Here is a 17,805-nt window from a genome sequence, read left to right as displayed (position 1 = left end):
TCTCCGTGTACCCGGCAATACAGCGAATGAATTCCTGGTGGTCTGTGATCTTCTCTTGGCAAGGGTTCTGTTAGCGTTTGCATCACTCCTTGCCGAATGGGGTAGGTGGGTGGGAAGAGGGTCAGGAGTTCCGAAGGAACCTCCTTGCTGAGTATGTGCAGAACAAACTGGAGGGCAGAGGCTCCTTCCTGTGACCTCCAAGTCTAGAAAGATCTAGAAGGATCCAAACAATCGCCCTAGGATTAGTGCTGCTGAAGTTCAAATCCAGTACTTCAGCAGCACTGTTGCGGTGTAGCTCTTGGGGTTTTTCTCTGAGCTCTTTCCCAGGTGGGGTGGTGGTGGTGGTAGTGAAGGGACCACCTGCAGGGAGAAGTCGGTGTAGGGGCTTCTCCAACTACATCTAGGGAATATAAGGCTGGGGGCGGGGAGTGCAGGGGCGGTAGCCAGGTAAGGTGTTGCCCTTACCCTCAGCCCGGTCAGGCCAGGCGCGACCCCTGAATGCAGAGCCAGAAGCCCTGAGCAATGCCAGGTGTGGCTCAAAAAAAAAAAAAAAATCAAGAATGGGCGGGGGTTGAGGAGGTGGAGAGGGGCTGCAGAATGAGAGAGACCGGGGTTGGAGAAGAGCAGAGCCCCAAAGCCTTGCTAAGACGCCGGCGGCGGCGCTGGGGGAGAGGTGGAACGCGCGCGGTCGGGGAACCGGTACCCTCTCCGAGTTCCTTATGGAGAAGGGCGGATTCCCGGGCCTTCGGGGCTGCAGACCTACCCCTCTCAGCCCTGCTTTCTGTGGGTCTCAGACCCTTCTCCTGCCTTCGCTGAATGATCGAGAGACGCTCACACAGGCAACTACTGTGTCTCTTTAATATCCACCAGGCCGCGTCCAACCCACCGCCCACCCGCCCCTCCCGCCGCCTTTAAGGGGAGGCCCCGGGTGCCCCCTTCACCAGCCCCAGGATAAGGCACCAGGTGGCTGCAGCAGGCCGCCCAGACACAGAGACCGAGGACACAGACGCGGACAAGCGAGGGGGGGGGCGGGGGGGCCTCGGGCTCTGGGTCCGTCCCGGGAGCCGTGGGAGGCCCCGGCAGCCCCCGGAGGCAGGGAGCCGCGGTCGGGAGCGAGAGGGGAGCCGCGGCGGGCGGGCGCCTCACTTGCTGCCTTTGCGGGACAGACAGCGCGGGAGGCACGAGAAAGTCTGCTTGACGCGCGCCAGCAGCGGCAGCGGCCGGTGGGCGTCGCGGGCGGCTCGCGGCACCAGGCGCTGCAGGGCGGCGTCCGAGCCGCGGGGCTGCTGCGCCCCCGACGCGCCCGACGACGCCGAGCCCTGGCGGCAGCGCTTGCACAGCGGCAGCAGCGTGCGCACGTCCTCCTCGTCGCGGAACGGGCTCTCGCCGAAGCGCTCCTCCAGCTGCCGGCGAAGCTGCGGGGGGCGGGGGGGCGGCGCGCGCCGCCTCGGTGGGTGGCCGCACCCCGGGGCCCCGCTCCTCCCCGCCCCGCTCCTCCCCGCCGGGGGTCTCCAGCCCCTCCAGGAGTCCCTGCCCTGGCCCTGAACCACCCAGCTCCAGAGAACACAGCGGGGACCACTGAATCCCTCCGCCACGGCACACACACACACACACACACACACACACGAATCCCTCCCGCTGCGCCCCACGCACACGCGTGCACACACGTGAATGCTTCCCGCTGCAACCCACACACACGAGCGCGCGCGCACACACACAAATCCCTGCCGCTGCGCCCCATGCACACGGGTGCACACACATGAATCCTTCCTGCTGCAACCCGCGCACATGAGTGTGTGCGCGCGCGCACGCACGCACACACACACACACACACACACACACACACACACACACACACACCTGCCTCCTCCTTTGCTTCTTTCCCCTCCAAGGGTGCGGCAGGACACCTGTTGAGGGCCTTCAGGTTTCCTTCTCTCTTGCTTCTCTCTCTCTCTCTCTTTCTCTCTCTCTCTCTCTCTTTCTCCTTCCCTCCCTTCCTCCCTCACTCTCATTTGCTTGCCCTTACTTGCTTGTTTTCCTTCTTCCATTTCTCTCCTTCTGTTTCTGTCCCCTCCCTTCCCCTTCTTCCCTCCCTCCCCTCCTTTCCCATCCCCTCCCCTCTTCTCCCTCCTCTTCCCTTCCCAGAGCAGCTCAGTTTCAGACTCTGTATGTGCTTTCTGCCCCACAGGTATTAGAGAAGAAACTACTTGGGCTTCCTCAAGGACCCAGAGATGGGACAGGAAAGGGACAGAGAGATATTTCTCCCCAAGGGGTCAAACACTCAGATGCTTTCAGGGTCCAGGTAGGTGGCTCAGGCGGCATTGGAATCTGGTCAAAGGGAAGGGTGAAAGGTAGGCTCCATGGCCAAGCTCTGAATTAGGAAGGGCAAAGAGACCGTCCTGGCCAAAGAAATCATACCTGTGGGGGTTTAGGCTAGCACAAGAGTCATGAGGTCAAGAGCCCAGAAAAAAAAAATCTTTGGATGGAAGATAATCTCTTTTCCGTCCATGCTCAGAGGGCAGGAGAAGGCTGCCAGCCCCCACCAGCCCCTGCCAGTCCCTACCTTCCGGGAATTGCCCCAGCCAAACTCTTCAAGCTGCTGCCGAAAGCCAGGGTTGGGGTTGGCGATGGGCCGCGTGGCCTTGATAGCGTCCAGCACGTCCCTCCAGCCCAGTCCTGTGACTGTCATCACATAGGCCGTCACGATGGTGGTGCTGCGGGAGATGCCTGCAAAGCTGGGACGCCCCCACCCCGGGCTTCAGGTAAGGCCCACTCCCCTCCACCAGACACCCCAGCCTCCACCCTCCCACCCCCAAGTGGGCCTCCCTGAGCTCTAGCCACCGCGGGCAGCTCCTGGCAGCCACCTCCACACGTGCCCCTCTGTGCCCTCTGCCCGGAGCACCCCAGGTGTTCTCGGCTTCAGCTCTACTCAGGCATCTAGCTCTTTCTCAGGTACTGGAGAGACGGTGGGGAACGAAATGGACCTGGACTCTGCAGCTCGGGCCCTTACCTTACGGCTGCGGGGAGCAGACACTGACCCAGGAGATAATTCCAGGCCAGTGGCCATGGCTTTGAAGATGAGTCTAGGGCCAGGAGTTTGTATAGGAAGAGATTTTAATCTAGTGGGGGTCAGGGACTGTTAGGGAAGGGACATCAAACAGCCCTGAAGATGGGTGGCGAAAAATGTTCTGGGCACTGTGAAGATGATGAGAGAGGAGCCCGGGTGGATTGAAGAGCAGAGGGAGAGGCCGGGGAAGTGAGTGCAGGATGCAAGATGGAGCGGAGCTCTCGCTCTGTCTGGAACTCAGGAGAACCACCCAGCAGTGGAGAAGGCAGGGGCTGGCTGACATCCATGAAGCCAGACACCCGGGGGAAGGTTCCTGGGTTCTTCCTCCTAGCCTGGGTACCAGTGTGTGTGCACCATCACCTCACAGGCCAGACAAGAGCCAGGAGTATGGGGGTGGACGGTGGTGCTGGCCTCTCAGAATGACCTTACCTCTCTCTGACCATAGCTTGCCAGATCTTCGTCCCCTCCCCCACCCCTGCCCTCCTTTACAGAGGCAGAAGTTGAGTTTGGGGGAGAAACAGCTCTTTGGGCCAGAGTCCCCCAGCTGTTAAGGGACAGAGCCCAAATTGGAGCCCCCCCTCCACACTTGGTCTCTCAGCAGGCACTGTGCTCCTATGTCTGGAGGATACCCCCCCCCCACACACACCGCCCCTGCACTCTCCACCCCCCCCCCCTCACCAACTCACCAGTGCACCAGGCAGTTCCCCCCATTGAGGCGGCAACAGTGGATAAAGTTGATACATTCTTTGAAGTGTTTTTTGCTGGAGAGGAAAAAGATAGTGTCCCCGCACTGGCAGGCAGGAATTCCTGGAGGTGGGACTTCCCATTGATGAATTGATGAGAGTCCCAGTTCTGGGGAGCTCTGGTCAGGCAGGGAGCGGGTGCCAGTACCGTTGAGGGGGGTGTGGGTAGTGATGGGGGCTAAGTCCTGTTTAGCAAGGGCAAACCCTGCGGTCCAGGCAAGAACAGCTGCTTGGGGCCTGTGGATTCTGTTTCCACCTTTGTAGGGAGCCGGGGGTCCAGGGGGCAGGATTATCTCTTCCAGCAGCACAGACGTAAGCCGTTTTGCAAACTCTGGGGACCTTTACCCTGTAGGACCTGACTGGGAACCTCAGCTCAAGCCATTTGAGCTTGGAAAATCTCTTATTTTATTTTTTCTTTTTGAGCCACCCTGACGGTTCTCAGGGAACCATACACGATGCCCGGGATCAAAAGCAGGTTAGCACATGCAAGCAAGAGCTCTCTACCTGCTGTACTCCGTGATGGTGGCCGCACCCCCCACTTTTTCCTCTCAGAGAGAGGTGGTATGCCTAAGGTCACACAGGACTCAAACGGCAAAGGCCGGCCAGAACCCAGATATCCTCTGCATGGCTCAGCCGGACCCTTGGGAATCGTGGAGGTGTATCTGATGGGGGTGCGGGCATGGGGGGCACTTTCTCCACTGCGCCACTGCAGAGGCAGCTGAAGGAGGGCAGGTTAAGAGCCAGTCAAGGGGTGTGAGTGAGGGGGTAGCTGAGAGGGGGCAAAACCCGGATCTGGGTCCCCAGGACAGCTCTCTGGCCTGTGTCCTCTGTCCTCCCCAGGACACCTCCGGCCGGCCCCACCCCGCCCCTTGCCACCCCCACAGCGGTGGCTGCCTTGTCCATGTGTGGGTCCATTCAGAACTTACATGTGTACCTCAGGGGTGTCACCCACTGGGATGCGAAGGTAGGTTATGTCCTGCAAGTACAAAACAGCTTGGGCAGTGGGTGGTCCTTACCTGTGCCCCCTTCCCCAGCAGGGCCACCCAAGCACCTTGAAACCCCAGGCCAGCTCCTGGCCAGCTCCTGGCGGGCCACCATTGCCCTCTCTGGCCAAAGAGGGTGGATGCCACCTATCAGGGCCTTCTCGCTCTGATGGCAATTTCAGAGCCTTCTGAGCAGGTTTTACTACATAGGTGACTTGGGCAAGAGGTCTTACTTGAAAGGACCCAGAGGCCCTTTTATTGGACAGCCCAGAATGAACAGCTGAAAGTGACTCTTCTCCAGATGAGGCTTAGAGTTACACAGGAAGAAGGGCAGAGCAGGTTTTTTTTTTTTCTTCAAAAACAGGTGTTTTTATCTTGAAACTAACAAAATAATCCATAAGGGCTGGAGTGTTAGTATAGCGGGTAGGGCACTGTGGTTTTGATCCCCAGTACCCCGTATGGTCTCCCAAGTCCTGCCCAGAGTGATTCCTGAATTCAGGGCCAAGAGTATCCCCTAAGCATTGCCCGGTGTAGCAAAAAAAAATTTAAAAAGTCCACAAATGGGATTTTAAAACTATGTCCTACATATCAAAATGCTCCACCTGAAAATTAAATATTTGTTGGGAGGGTCACACCCAGCAATGCTCAGGGCTTACTTGTAGCTCTGCGCTCAGAGATCGCTCTGGGCAGGGCTCAGGGGTCCCTATGGGCTGCCGGGGTTCCAACCCAAATCAATTACATGCAAGGCCTTACCCACTATAATTTCTCTCTGGCCCCTAAAATCAATCATTTTAAATATTAAAATAATCACTGTCTGTAATTTCTCTAATAAACTTGCAGTAATAGCCTTTACTTTATGCTTGACCCTCAGACAAGATTATAAAAGTCGATTTTGCCATGTTCCAAGGATCTCATCATCTTAACAAGGACCTCTCCCATTTTTTTTGGGGGGGCTGCCATCTCCGACCGTGCTTAGGGGCTACTTCCAACATAGTGATGGGGGAACCAGGTGATGCCCAGGATGAAACTCAAGGTTTCCACATACAATGCATGTGCTGCGGCCCTCTGAGAGATCTCTCGGATCCAAGAATCTCTCTTAATCCTGTGATTGTCAAATGGCCCTTTTCAGATGCCTTTTCCTTTGCTGGCTTAGAAAGCCTGGGCAGGTCCTCATTGCTTATGGCTGTGTGTAAAACTCCTGTCCTTCCCTAACTCACTTTCTCCAAGGTCGCAAATTCCAGCATCTTTTGCAAGGTTTGCGATTTCACTTTGCAATGCATTTGGCCTTGGGTTGGCTGGACATTATCAGACCCTGACTAGTAATCTCACTGCAGAGAGGGGAGGAGAGAAGCTTGTGAGCAGAGCCAAGGGCTGTTAGAGCAGAGACTCATTTTGTAAGCAGGTATTCCATTAGTAAATATATTCATGACTTGACAACCTTCTCGTACAATCTAATGACTTTCTACCCCAAACACTCAAAAATAAGCCTGCCCTATGAAGTGAAATTGGACTCCAGTGACCTGGAAAGCTCTTATTGGAATGACACCGGGAATCACAGATTAGGGGCGACTGCTCTTAGCTACTATCCCACCTTACACGTGGGGAAAGTAAGGCCTGGAGAGAGGACCCATCCTGCTCAAGGTCACACCTCAAGCTGTTGACAAAGCCTGGTCTGGATCTCAGCTGGCCAGTGCCCTTTCCTGCTCACAATTCTTTTCCTTTAGCTGGTGACACGGGCTCTGAAGAGCCAAGGAGGGGACTCTATTCATGGGCTACGAAGATGATTAACTTGGCTATTTTAGCAGCTGTCATTTGTCAAGAATCTATTATGTGGCTCGCAATAACTCAGATGCTGGTATCAAATTCCCTTTTTACAGATTAGGCAACTGCAGCTCAGCGTGATCAAGGTCACTGAGCACAGTGGGAGGAGATGGACTTTCCCTAGTATGCGTGTGGTCTTAACGGGCTCCTTGCCTCTTGAGACTCACAGCACCCTTACCCTCCTTTTTTTTCCAGGACCTGAGACTACCAGTTCTAATCTGCTGATGGGGACTGTGCCTGGCAGCAGATAAAGCATCTTCACTCTTCCACAGCCCGTTTGCAGCCTTGTGACAGCCCTGAGTGGCAGAAAGAGCTAAGGCCCAGAGTCCTGGAGTCGAGGTCACACAACCAAGACCCAGAATCATCTACTTGGAATGGCGTGTTCAGCCAAGGCAATGGGAAGGCCACGTGGGGCCTTTGAAAGGCTCAGGCCTGTGAGGGTGGACGACGGACTGTGTCCAAATCCCACTCTTTAGCTTCTTGGATTTGTGGCCCTAGGTGAGGTAACCTACCACTCTGGCCTCAGATGTCAAAGAAGGATGCTAGTGTAAACCAGGCCCGTGTTTAACCAGAGGTACCAGCCTGCATCAGGAAGGTCATAGTTTCAGATAGCTGATAATCTGGTGTTGCAGGTTAAGTCGGAGCACTTCTTCTGACCTAGGCAGAAGCTTGGGGGAGGGGACAGGAATACCTGGAGTAGAGGCTGGGGGGACTCATGGATGGAAATGATGTGTGTGATCTTATTCCGGCTCAGCTGATCCAGGTCTTTGGCATCTGAAAGAAACAGGAAGCTCAAGCCAGTCTGACAGGTGTGACTTGTTCCCTTCCAAAGCCCAAGCTCTCCGCTGGCTCCTCCTGCTCCCAGAGCCTCACTCTCTGTGGGCTATCTCTCTGCGGGCTGTCACTCCTCAGGCCTTCCCCACCTCCTCCTTGGTGCTACCAAACCCCAAGGCTTCAGTCTTGTGACTGGGAAACCAACAGCAACTGCCCAGCCTCTCCCTGGTTTTGCCTGTACTGTTTATTGTGTTTTTTTTTTCATTGCCAACATGTTTCCCTGGCATCTTCTTGACCCTGTAATTCTACTTCTAGGAAACTTGTCTGCAGAACGCTTTGCTGACGCAGAAAGTTGAGAGGAGAACATGCTGTTGGATGCAGTGCTGCCTGGAACAACAAACCCGCTGGAATCGTTAAAAAAAAAAAAAAAAAAGGGAACGCCAGGGCCATAGTACAGCGGGTAGGGCGCATGCCTTGCATGTGGCTAACCCAAGTTCAATTCCTGACACCCCATTTGGTCCCCTGAGTTGAATAAGGAGTAAGTCCTGAGCACCACCAGGCACGGCCTCCAAACAAGCAAACAAACAAACAAAAAATGGGAACAACTTAAGTGTCCACCCAAAGGGAATGGGATAAACAACAACCCACTCATGGAGTGAAAACCATTGAAAAGGTCCCATGTGCTGATGCCAGGATGTCCAATATTTTAGTGAACGGGAAACACAGCTTACACAACAGCATGCAGCATCAGTTTCTGCCTTTAAATATTCCATCGTGGCTGTCTCCAAGGGCGAGCTTTTCAGCACATGCAAACCTCGTATAATCAGTGACTTATAACCAGCTACGTGACTAAGTGACTTCTCCCCCTCTCACTGGAAATATCCGCTTTCTCCTTGAACACATGCTTCCCAAGCACTTGCTGTGTACAGCCTGACCAGGGGGCTTGGGGTCAACTACTTGGTTCCTGCTCTCTCACTGGCTACCTGGACAGAAGGTTCAGGTCTCACTGAGCCAGATTCTCCAAGACCAAATGGCGTGAAGTGCTCAAGCCACTCTCAAGAAAGATGGGGACCCTAAAACTGTCCCGGGTTCCATCTCCTGCCCTTTCTGCGGCTTTCTCTAGTTTCACAAAGGCAAATGACTTTTCCCAACTTGGGATCTCCCAAGTCCCAAACCAGCCTGTCTTCTGGCCTAGGACAAGGCCCCAGGACAGAATAGGCCTGGCATGGCCAAGGACAAGGCCTCAGGACAGAACAGGCCACTGAGGTCCAGCCAGACTCCAGAGATGTCCTCTTCGCTTAAGAGCTGGTGCGGGGAGGGGAAGGAGGAGAGATTCCAGCTTTTCAGCTAGAAGCAGCACCCCCCTTCCCTCAAGTTCAGATGCTCAGGCAGCAAGAGCTCTTAGAGGCAGGTGGGCCTTGCGCTGAGGGGGGCTGAAGCTTGGAGCAGACTGGCCCAGAGTCAGCACGCGAGGGAACCTCGTGGACTCCACTCCCCTGGTCCTCAGGCGCTCTGGATACCTCCCAACCTGGCATCTCTGCCCTGCCCCCCCCCTCCCCAGCCCCCCAGCCCTCCTTGGAGCAGAGCATGAAGGCAGGTTGTGGGCCTGCGGCCAAGGGAGGGAGTTCTCACCAATGAAGTTTCCGAGGTAGAGTCCAGGAAGTACCTAAGGAAAGACAGGCAGGCCTCGCTTAGGGGCTGTACCCCAGGCTCACAGCCCCCCCTTGGTCCCAGGAAGGCCAGCTGGCTGGATCGCAGGACTGGGAGAGTAAATCCTCCTCTCCGGGCCTCCGCAGGGTGAGAGGGGCAGGGGAGGGGGCCTGGAGGGAGGCTAAGTGGGTAGAAATGAAAGGGGAGGGGGCAGAAAGATCTCGAGGGATGGGAGGAGCAAGCGGGGAGGGGCTGGGCCGGACCACAGAGCAAAGGGGAAGGCCTTTGCCAGCTCCCTGCTGACCCCAGGTTTGGGTCCCAGCACCCCGCAGGATGGCCCATGCATCTCCAGGAGTGATTCCTGAGCACAGAGCCAGGAGTAAGCGCTGAGCAGCACGGGGTGTGGCCAAATATAAATAAATAAATAAAAGCAAATGGGGTGGTGGTGGGGGGGGAGGTGGACTTGCGGGTGGGTGGGGGAAGCCGAGATGGGGAACGGGAAGGCAAGGACAAGTGGAGGGTCCTGCAGATGGGGGCAGGGGGAGGATGAAGCGCCAGTTCCACAGAGCCGATCCCAGCGGTCGGAAACGAGGGGGACTGAGTCTGGGAGGGGCAGCCAGAGAGAGACCGGGGGTGGTGGGGTGGGGGTGGGGGAGGAGGACAGGGACAGGCAGGCACAGGTCCCCAGGCAGGGCAAGCCAGTGAGCCCGGGCGACCCGGCCTGACACCCGGGGAGACCCGAGCAACGGACCCGGCGAGACTCCGAGCCCCGAAGGTCAGAGTTGGGGGGCAGCGCGGCCGTCCGGGGCAGACCCCGGGCGGGCTGCGCGCACCACCCCCCCCCACACCTCCCGCCGTCTTACCTTGGTCATGCCATTCCCCATGGTCCTGAGGACCGGGGGCCCGGCGCACCCCCAGATCGTCGCTGGGACGGCTCTGGGCTCACAGCTGCACGAGCGGCCCAGGCTCGGCGCCTGCAGCCTGCCGGGGACCCGCGGGCCTGGCGCGCCCTGGCCCGCCCCGTCCTGCCCCGCCGCCGCCGCCAGCAGAGCCGGTGCCGGGCTGGGAGATGATGGTGAAGCCGCCGCCGCCGCCACCGCCGCCGCCGCCGCCGCCACCGCCGCAAGCTCCTCCTACCCCCTCGGTCATGTGGGCCCCCCTCCCCTCGGGTCGCGGCGGGGGGCTGGACAAAGCCTCAGTGTGCCGGGCCCCAGGCCCGCGGGACAACGGCAGCTTGTTGGGGCCGCGTGGGGCCGCCCCCTCCCGGGTGGGGGCGGGGAGCCCACCCTCCTCCCCTCCCCCCCACCAGCCCTGGCACTGTCAGGCGCGGGCCGGCCGGCGCACCCCTGGACAGAGCCCCTCGCCGCCGAGGACGCGGGGGCCCGGGGCTGAGTGCGGGCTCTGCCTGCTGCCTCCCTGCGGGGGGCCCCCCCGGGACGACCCGGCCAGCTCCTCAGTCCTCAGGCCTCTGCTTTCCAGCAGAAACGGCAAGGGGGCTGGGCTTGGAATGCTTGAGTAACGGTGCTCTTGAGATTCTGTTGGAGATGAGGGAAAGCGGGTACACCTGTCTTCTGTACATCCCCTCTCCTGCCCCCGCCAGGCCCTCCGACTTTCTACCTGCCAGCCATCAGCCTCCCAGACTCAGTCATCGCTTCCTTCCTTCCTCCTTCTTTCCTCCCGTCCTCCTTTCCACTCAATTAACCATTCATCCAGTTCAACTAACCATCCATTCATCCACCCATCCATCTATTCCTCCATCCACCCTCCTCGTCTATCTATCCTCTATATACTGAACCATCCACCCACTCAACTATCTATCCATCCTCTCCATCTATCTATCCTTCTATACATTCAACCGTCAGTCTGTCCATCAATCCATCCATCCATCCATCCATCCATCCATCCATCCATCCATCCATCCATGTATTTCTCCATCCATCCTCCTCATCTAGTCTTTATACACCCAACCATCCACCCACTCATGTAAACACCCATCCATCCATCCATCCATCCATCCATCCATCCATCCACCCATCCATCTATCTATCCACTCACCCATCTATCCATCTTCTCATACCTTTCTTCTATCCTTTGGCCCCTATGAGGATGGTCCCATTTGGGTCAGCTCTGCTGGAACCAAGCATAACTTCCCTAATGGGTCCCCTAAAATCAGAGATAAATAGGAGGAGGAGGAGGGAGGCAGAGTTACAGTCACTTTAGTCCCTTGGAGGAGAGGAGACTTCAAGGGATGGAGTGAAAAGCAAGAGTCCTGGACGATGAGTCTGGAGACCACAGTTCAAGAATCTGTTCACCGCTTACCTTCTGGGCAACTGTGGACAAATTCCCAGGGTGGTGTCAGGAATGGGCTCAGTGCTAGAGTTCATGCCTTGTGTTCTATCCCCAGCACCATATACATGCAGACAGGTCAACTTGGGGTCCCAGCTACCCTGTATGTCTCAGTGTGTTGAAGTTGCCCTTCCTGGCTTCTAGGACCAGCTTAAGAGTGTCAAGTAAGTGAGATCAGAGGGACTGAAATAAAAAGAGTGGAACCAGCTTTGTTTCTCCAGTGATCCCCTGTCCCTACTCCTTCGACTATACTAGTGATCTTCGTGGGCAGCCTGATGACACATAGCAGGATGCAGAGTGGAGAAAAATAAAACCCATCAGCAGATTCACAGTGTACACAGGCCTTACTCAAATTATGCAATTTCTCTGTGCCTCGTGTTCTCATAAAGACCAAGTTACTTGGCCAGAGAGAGCGAGTATAGGGGCTAAGGAACTTGCCTTGCATGTGGCTGAACCAGTTTGATCTCCAGCACTGCACGGTTCCCCAAGAACCTTAGGAGTGACCCCCTGAGCACAGAGCCAGGAATGGGCCCTGAGTAGCACCAGATGTAGCTCCATTCCCCTCTCCATCCCCCAAATAGCAATTACTCTATATTTAGGGAACATCTACCGTATTGTAGGTACTAGGGACACAGAGGTAGGCAGAGACAGCTCTTACCATCATTGGTAATACTCTAGCCAACGTTACCCAATAGGAATATAGGAGGCACTTATGCAATTTCACATGTTCTAGGAGACACATTATAGAAGTAGAAACAAATTGTTAATATTTGCATTTAACACAACAGATCCAAAATAACACATCAACACGTTTATCAGTACTCATAAATGACTGATGACAACTTTCACAGTCTTTGATTATATTAAACCTTAGCGTTTCAGCGTGTCTTTCAAATGGAGCACACATCTCGGTTCAAGCTAGCTGCAAGTCAGATGCTTCATAAAACCCTGTTTGGCCAGTAGCCACGCGGTGGATATCCCAGCTTAAAGAGGGAAGGTGAAGGAACAAGTGAGGCAAACAGAAGAAGCCTATACAAATGGAAACATTGTTCTCTGAGGAAACAAAGGCAGGGCAGGAAGAATCTCTCTCAAGAGATGACATTTGAGATGAGACCTATCTCTGAGCTATTTAAAGACTGCAGAGAACATTCTCCAGCAGATGGAACAGCAGGGGCAAAGGCCCTGTGGTGGGAAAAGTTTGACCTTTGTGAAGAATTAGGAGAACTGGAGGAATGCAGACCTAAGGAAGTGGCACAAGACCAGAATAAAGAGGAGAGTGGGGGACCCAGTATGCGTGACCATTTATGGCTGGGATGGGTTATTACATTTCCTGGGGAGACCAGGGAGGCTGACTTACCTGGAGCCTGGAGTGAGACGGGATGAGGGGATAGTGAGGAGGTAACTGTACAGCCGGGGAGGACGAAATGATGCCCTGAGACAGAGTGGGAGCTAAGAAATGAGACGCGGGAATGGAAGGGCCAGATTCAGCATATATTAACCTTTCAGCAAGCTGCTGACAGCACTTGCAGATCGAGTGGATGTTGGGCAAAGGAAGGAGTTTTGGGACCATTTCCAATGCCCTGCCCTGTAAATCACTGTCGGGGCACAGGAGGAAAGCTGGGATTATTTATCTGTTCATCTGATGTTTACCAGGTACCAAGTTTTACATGAAAAACTGCACACAGAATGTGCTGCTGTCTGGCTCGTTTCCCAGAATGCCCCACCCCATGGCATAAAGAAAAACTGAACAAGGGACCTGATCAACGAAGCCCTTTGTACCCATACTTGGTTGCTGGGAGGAGAATGATTTCACAGACACAGAAAAACTGCCGTTTAGTTAAACATCCTTTAAAAAAACACAAATGTAAGGGACTAGAGTGATAGGACAGTGGGGAGCATGCTTGCCTCGCACACAGCCAGCCCAGGTTTGATCCCCGGCATCCGATATGGTCTCTTGAGCCCCGCTAGGAGTAATTCCCAAGCATGGACCCAGGAGGAGTCTCTGAGCAATCCCAGGTGTGGCACCCAAACCAAAATAAAACAAAATCAAATGTAGTTACACATTTAATATGTACATACTATTGAGCCTTTGAAAATGTGAGTTGTCTCAAAGTCCAATTTGCCTTAAATAAGTCATGAAGTGACTGCTTTGTAAAACCAATTATATGAAGAGGCTGAGATGTCAGGTTTCACTTTGTCATTTCTTAAAACCCTTCAGTGATTTATTATGATGTGCCAAGTAATTGAGGCAACCAGTAGCATGAATTTGGTATTTATCTGTGTTTTTAAACAGATACTAATATTGCCATACCCATATGTATATTGAATTACTTTTGAGTATGTGTTTATATCTAACACAGAATGTAATCTTTAAAAAGTACTTAGCTTTTTACAGCTTATACCTAACACAGACTGTAATCTTTAAAAAGTACTTAGCTTTTTACAGCTTTCTTTCATGCATTTAAAAAGTTTGGAGGATATTTCCATATTGATAAAAATCTGAATATTAATTTATTATATATGTATGTATATATGCTATGTTTATGCATATATATTTTTGCAGTGCCGAGGATCAAATCCAGGGCTTCACACATGGTTTACTGTGGAGCCACACCCCCAGCCTTTAAGCATTTATTTTTACCACTGTATAGTATTTTCTTATCACTTATCCCACTTTATTCATCTCTCTTCCTATAAGTTACATTTAAATTGTTTCTGATATTCTCTATAATGGAAAATGTTGCAAAGAATACCCTTATACATATGGCATACATATTTCACACTTGTGAAAGATTTCCTAGGAAAGGTTGTAACTTTGCACACTAGCTGCAAAATAAAAAGTTGTTGGTTGTGCAGCTATATTTGGAGCTACAGCAAAATATATGTCCAATAGCGAAATTGATGGGTTGTGTGCTCTGTGTATTCTCAGCTTTGGGATATTATCAAATTGCCTTCCAGAGTGTGAGTTTTCCAGAGCCTATAAAGGTTTCCATTGCCCAACCTCCAAATACTTGGCATTGATGTAGTTTCTATTTTTTGTCCAACTGGTGTAATTCAAAGCATATCTTGTACTTGCTTTAATTTCTCTCTCTCTTTTGGATCAAGGTTGGTGATGTTCAGGAGCTACTCCTTGCTCATTGCTCTGGGTCACTGTTGGTGGTAGTCAGGGGACAATACTAGGGATCAAACACTACTTACTTAGATGCAAAGTATGTGCTCTCACCCGCTGAGCTGTCTCTCCAGCCCTGATTTGTATCTCTTAACTTGCTTATTGGCTATTTGGACTTCTCCTTTCCTTTGTCCATCTTTTGTCCACTTTTTCTTTTATAAGACTTTTCTCCCCTGGGTGCTGGAGTGCAAGTACAGTGGGTAGGCCATTTGCCTTGCACACGACCGACCCGGATTCGATTCCCATGGTCCCCTGAGCACCACCAGGAGTAATTCCTGAGTGCATGAGCCAGGAGTGAGCCCTGTGCATCGCCGGGTGTGACCCTAAAAAGCAAAAAAAAAAAAAAAGACTTTTCTTCCCAGTGGTTTATAGGAATTTTTTTTTGAGGAATAGTTTTTTTTTTTTTTAAATAAATGATGCAGATCCTTGTCTGTAACTTGTCTTTAAATTTATAGTAAAGTTACAGTATCTCTATGGGTGGGGAAGAACCTGGGGACACTGATGGAGGGAAGTTGGTACTGGTGGTGGTGGTGGGATGGGTCCTGGAAGATAAACTATGAATAACTTCGTAAATCACTATGTCTTAGTGAAAAAATAATAAATTTACAGTATCTTTTGTTAAATGGCAGTTTGAATTTTATGTTACACAAGAAAAGTTTCATTTTTCTTTTGTGAGTTGTGCTTTATTTTTGTTTTTCTAATAAATTCATCCAACTGAGACTATAAGTGCACATATACATGTTTCTATTTTTATTTTGGGGCTGCACTCGATGGCGATTAGGGATGACTCCTGATTCTCCGGTGAGGGATCACTCCTCCTGGCAGGGCCCAGGGGACCGTATGGGGTACCAGAGATTGAACCTGGGTTGTCTGTATGCAAGAAAAGCATCCAATTGCATTCATCTGGGGAACATAAAGTAACAAAATAGGAGACTAACACCCAAGAATAGCAGAGATAAGTGCAAGGAGGATTACTCCATGGCTTTGAGGACAGCTGCACACGCTAGAGGAAAAGGCAGCTCAGGTAGACAAGGGAGCACCAAATAAAGGGTGTTGGGAGGTTCCTCTCAGGATGGGAAATGCATGATGAGAGTAGACTATAGACCAAACAAGATTGCCACTCAATGTCTCTTTTGCAAACCACAGCAGTCAAAAGGAGAGAGATAACAAAAGGGAATGCCCTGCCACAGAGGTAGGGTGGGATGGGGGGCATGGGGGGTGGGAGGGATACTGGGACTGGTGGTGATGGAGAATGGGCACTGGTGGAGGGATGGGCACTCAATCATTGTATAACTGAAACACAAGCACAAAAATTTGTAAGTCTACAACTGTACCTCATGGTGTTTCACTAATACAAATTTAAGGAAAAAAAAAGAAGAAAAGCATCCAACCTGCTGTACTATAACTTCAGTCCCTATACATTTCTAATAGCTTGAAATATTTGTCATATTTACCCTTCCGTTCACTTGAATTAGACACATATTCTTTGCTCTCTGGAAGACAATTTCTCTGTACCATTTACTGAGTCCTCAATCTTTGAGTGGGGGCTGTTGGGCCCCCAGTGCTCAGGTACTATTACTGGGTCTGTGCAAAGGAGTTATCCCACGTAGAGCTCAGGGGATCATATCCTGTGTCAGAGATTTAAATCAGGCTAGTGGAATACAAGCATCTTTATCCCTGCATTCTCTCCAGACCAGAGTTTTCCATCCTTTCCACACTAATTTATGATGCCTTCTCTATTGTATACCAAATTAAAACACCCCCCTACACATATACCCATAAAACACCCATGGCTATTTATAAGATCTCCGTTGCATTCCATTGATAGTTTCCTTTCCTTGCATCATAGTGGAAATGAAATGACAGAGAAATATCTTCCTGATGCCCCACATTCACTTAATTCCTTTGGTGTGGCAAGGTCTCCCAAAAATCCTGATTGAACTTGGAAAAATACATATTGTCATACTGTCTTCTCATCCACAAACATACATAGTATATTCCTTCATTTATTCATGTCTCTTTAATGTCTTCAGTAATTTTCTAATCTTGACAATATAAACTCCCAAAACACTTTGTTGATTTTGTTCATTGTTGTATGCAGAGTCAAGAAAAGGACCTGACATAAGAGTATAGTTAATAGACTGGAGAGAAAGTCCAGAAGTTCAGGTGCTTGCTTTGCATGGGGACCCTGCCCCATCACCACCGGCTAGATCCAGGATTAATGCCTGACACAGTTGGGAGTAGCCACACACTCCCCAAAGAGAATACGTTAAATAAGACTTTTTGGTTTAATGAAATGTCTCCATATATTTTATACGTGTATTTCTACATTTTGGTTTTGAGCTACACCCAGCTGTGCCCAGGGCTTACTCCTGGCTCTGCACTCAGAGATCACTCCCCAGGTCTATTATGTGCAAGACAAAATCCCCACTCCCTGTAGTCTATTCAGCCCCTATACATTTTTTTTGTTGCTGTAAAACAGCAATAAAAAAATAGCTTCTAATCAGCTATGATTGATATATAGACCCAGAGGGCAGGAGAGAAGTGAGACAAGGACAGGGAGCCAATCCAGGTGCAACAGCAAATTGCCACCTGAGATTGTAAGCAGGGTTTTTATAGAGATCCCTTGGCTTCAGGACAGAGAATGTTTTTGAACGCGACAGGGCGAAATGGCACTAGCAGACTGTCAGGACACCGTTGAGGGCAACTCGCATAGAGTTAGTGCCTATGAACTACTGAGTTGGAGAGAGCAAAAGTGACTGGCTGTTTCACCAGCTGACCAACTGAGCTGGTCACTTATTGAGGGACTAAGAAATCTTAGTACTATTACATTTCCCCAACCCTGGCAATTTTTCAGCCAGAGTCCTGAAGTCTGGAGGTGTTGCTGCGCCGGAAGTGGTCGCGGAGGCGGGAGGGAATAGAGGGCGGTCTCAGCGCGCAAGCCAGCGGCTCGGATTGGGCGCGGCGTGTTTACCGCGCGGGAAGAGCCCGTGGCTTGTCCAATCAGAGCGGCGAAAGGCTGGCGGCCGCTACTCTATCACTATGGCAACAGGACGCACTGGCGTGTGCCGGGCGCGGCGATGGTTTGCGTCTGGTGCCGGGGACAGGCTTCATGTCGCGCCCGAAGGTAGGCGTGCCACTCGACCTGGGACTTTTCCCCGTGCCCCAGACGGGGCATTTGGAAAGTCCCGGAGGAGTCAGAGCTTGGGCAGGAGGCCTTGCCGCCGCGGAGAGATTCCGGACCCGGCTGAT

The 17,805-nt window shown here is 52.3% G+C and overlaps 2 protein-coding genes across 4 annotated transcripts in view; one reads left to right on the top strand and one right to left on the bottom strand.

The window, feature by feature from the left end:
• Window positions 1-1,027: 1,027 nt before the first annotated feature.
• Window positions 1,028-10,156, bottom strand: LOC130017133 (dual specificity protein phosphatase 15-like). Of its 3 annotated transcripts, XM_056107831.1 has the most exons (7): window positions 9,902-10,156; window positions 9,021-9,054; window positions 7,306-7,388; window positions 4,737-4,786; window positions 3,754-3,828; window positions 2,564-2,735; window positions 1,028-1,415 (listed from the first exon to the last, which is right to left on the bottom strand). In XM_056107831.1, the coding sequence occupies exons 1-7, from the start codon at window positions 9,920-9,922 to the stop codon at window positions 1,143-1,145; spliced, it is 708 nt and encodes a 235-aa protein (XP_055963806.1). In that variant the 5' UTR covers window positions 9,923-10,156; the 3' UTR covers window positions 1,028-1,142. The 3 variants fall into 3 exon arrangements, with proteins under 3 accessions (XP_055963806.1, XP_055963807.1, XP_055963808.1); XM_056107832.1 differs by lacking the exon at window positions 4,737-4,786; XM_056107833.1 differs by lacking the exon at window positions 7,306-7,388.
• A 7,501-nt stretch (window positions 10,157-17,657) lies between these two features.
• LOC130017192 (probable tubulin polyglutamylase TTLL9) overlaps window positions 17,658-17,805 on the top strand; it is a 48,428-nt gene continuing 48,280 nt past the window's right edge. Inside the window, exon 1 of the mRNA XM_056107896.1 lies at window positions 17,658-17,680. Within this exon, the coding sequence (XP_055963871.1) occupies window positions 17,666-17,680 (15 nt within the window). The 5' untranslated portion in view covers window positions 17,658-17,665. The remainder of the gene's footprint in view (window positions 17,681-17,805) is intronic.

This window comes from Sorex fumeus, unplaced genomic scaffold (assembly GCF_029834395.1).
Source record: "Sorex fumeus unplaced genomic scaffold, SorFum_2.1 ptg000178l, whole genome shotgun sequence".
Lineage (NCBI taxonomy): Eukaryota > Metazoa > Chordata > Mammalia > Eulipotyphla > Soricidae > Sorex > Sorex fumeus.
This window is presented reverse-complemented; position numbering and strand designations above follow the sequence as displayed.

Bases quoted from the DNA above. Each gene is read 5' to 3' on its own strand.
- LOC130017133 (XM_056107831.1), bottom strand. From the start codon at position 9,922: ATGGGGAATGGCATGACCAAG. The intron at 4,787-7,305 runs GTATTCCTGTCC...TTGTACTTGCAG, and splicing joins CCCCCCAGCCTCTACTCCAG to GACATAACCTACCTTCGCAT. The intron at 1,416-2,563 runs GTAGGGACTGGC...CGCCCCCCGCAG, and splicing joins GCTGGGGCAATTCCCGGAAG to CTTCGCCGGCAGCTGGAGGA.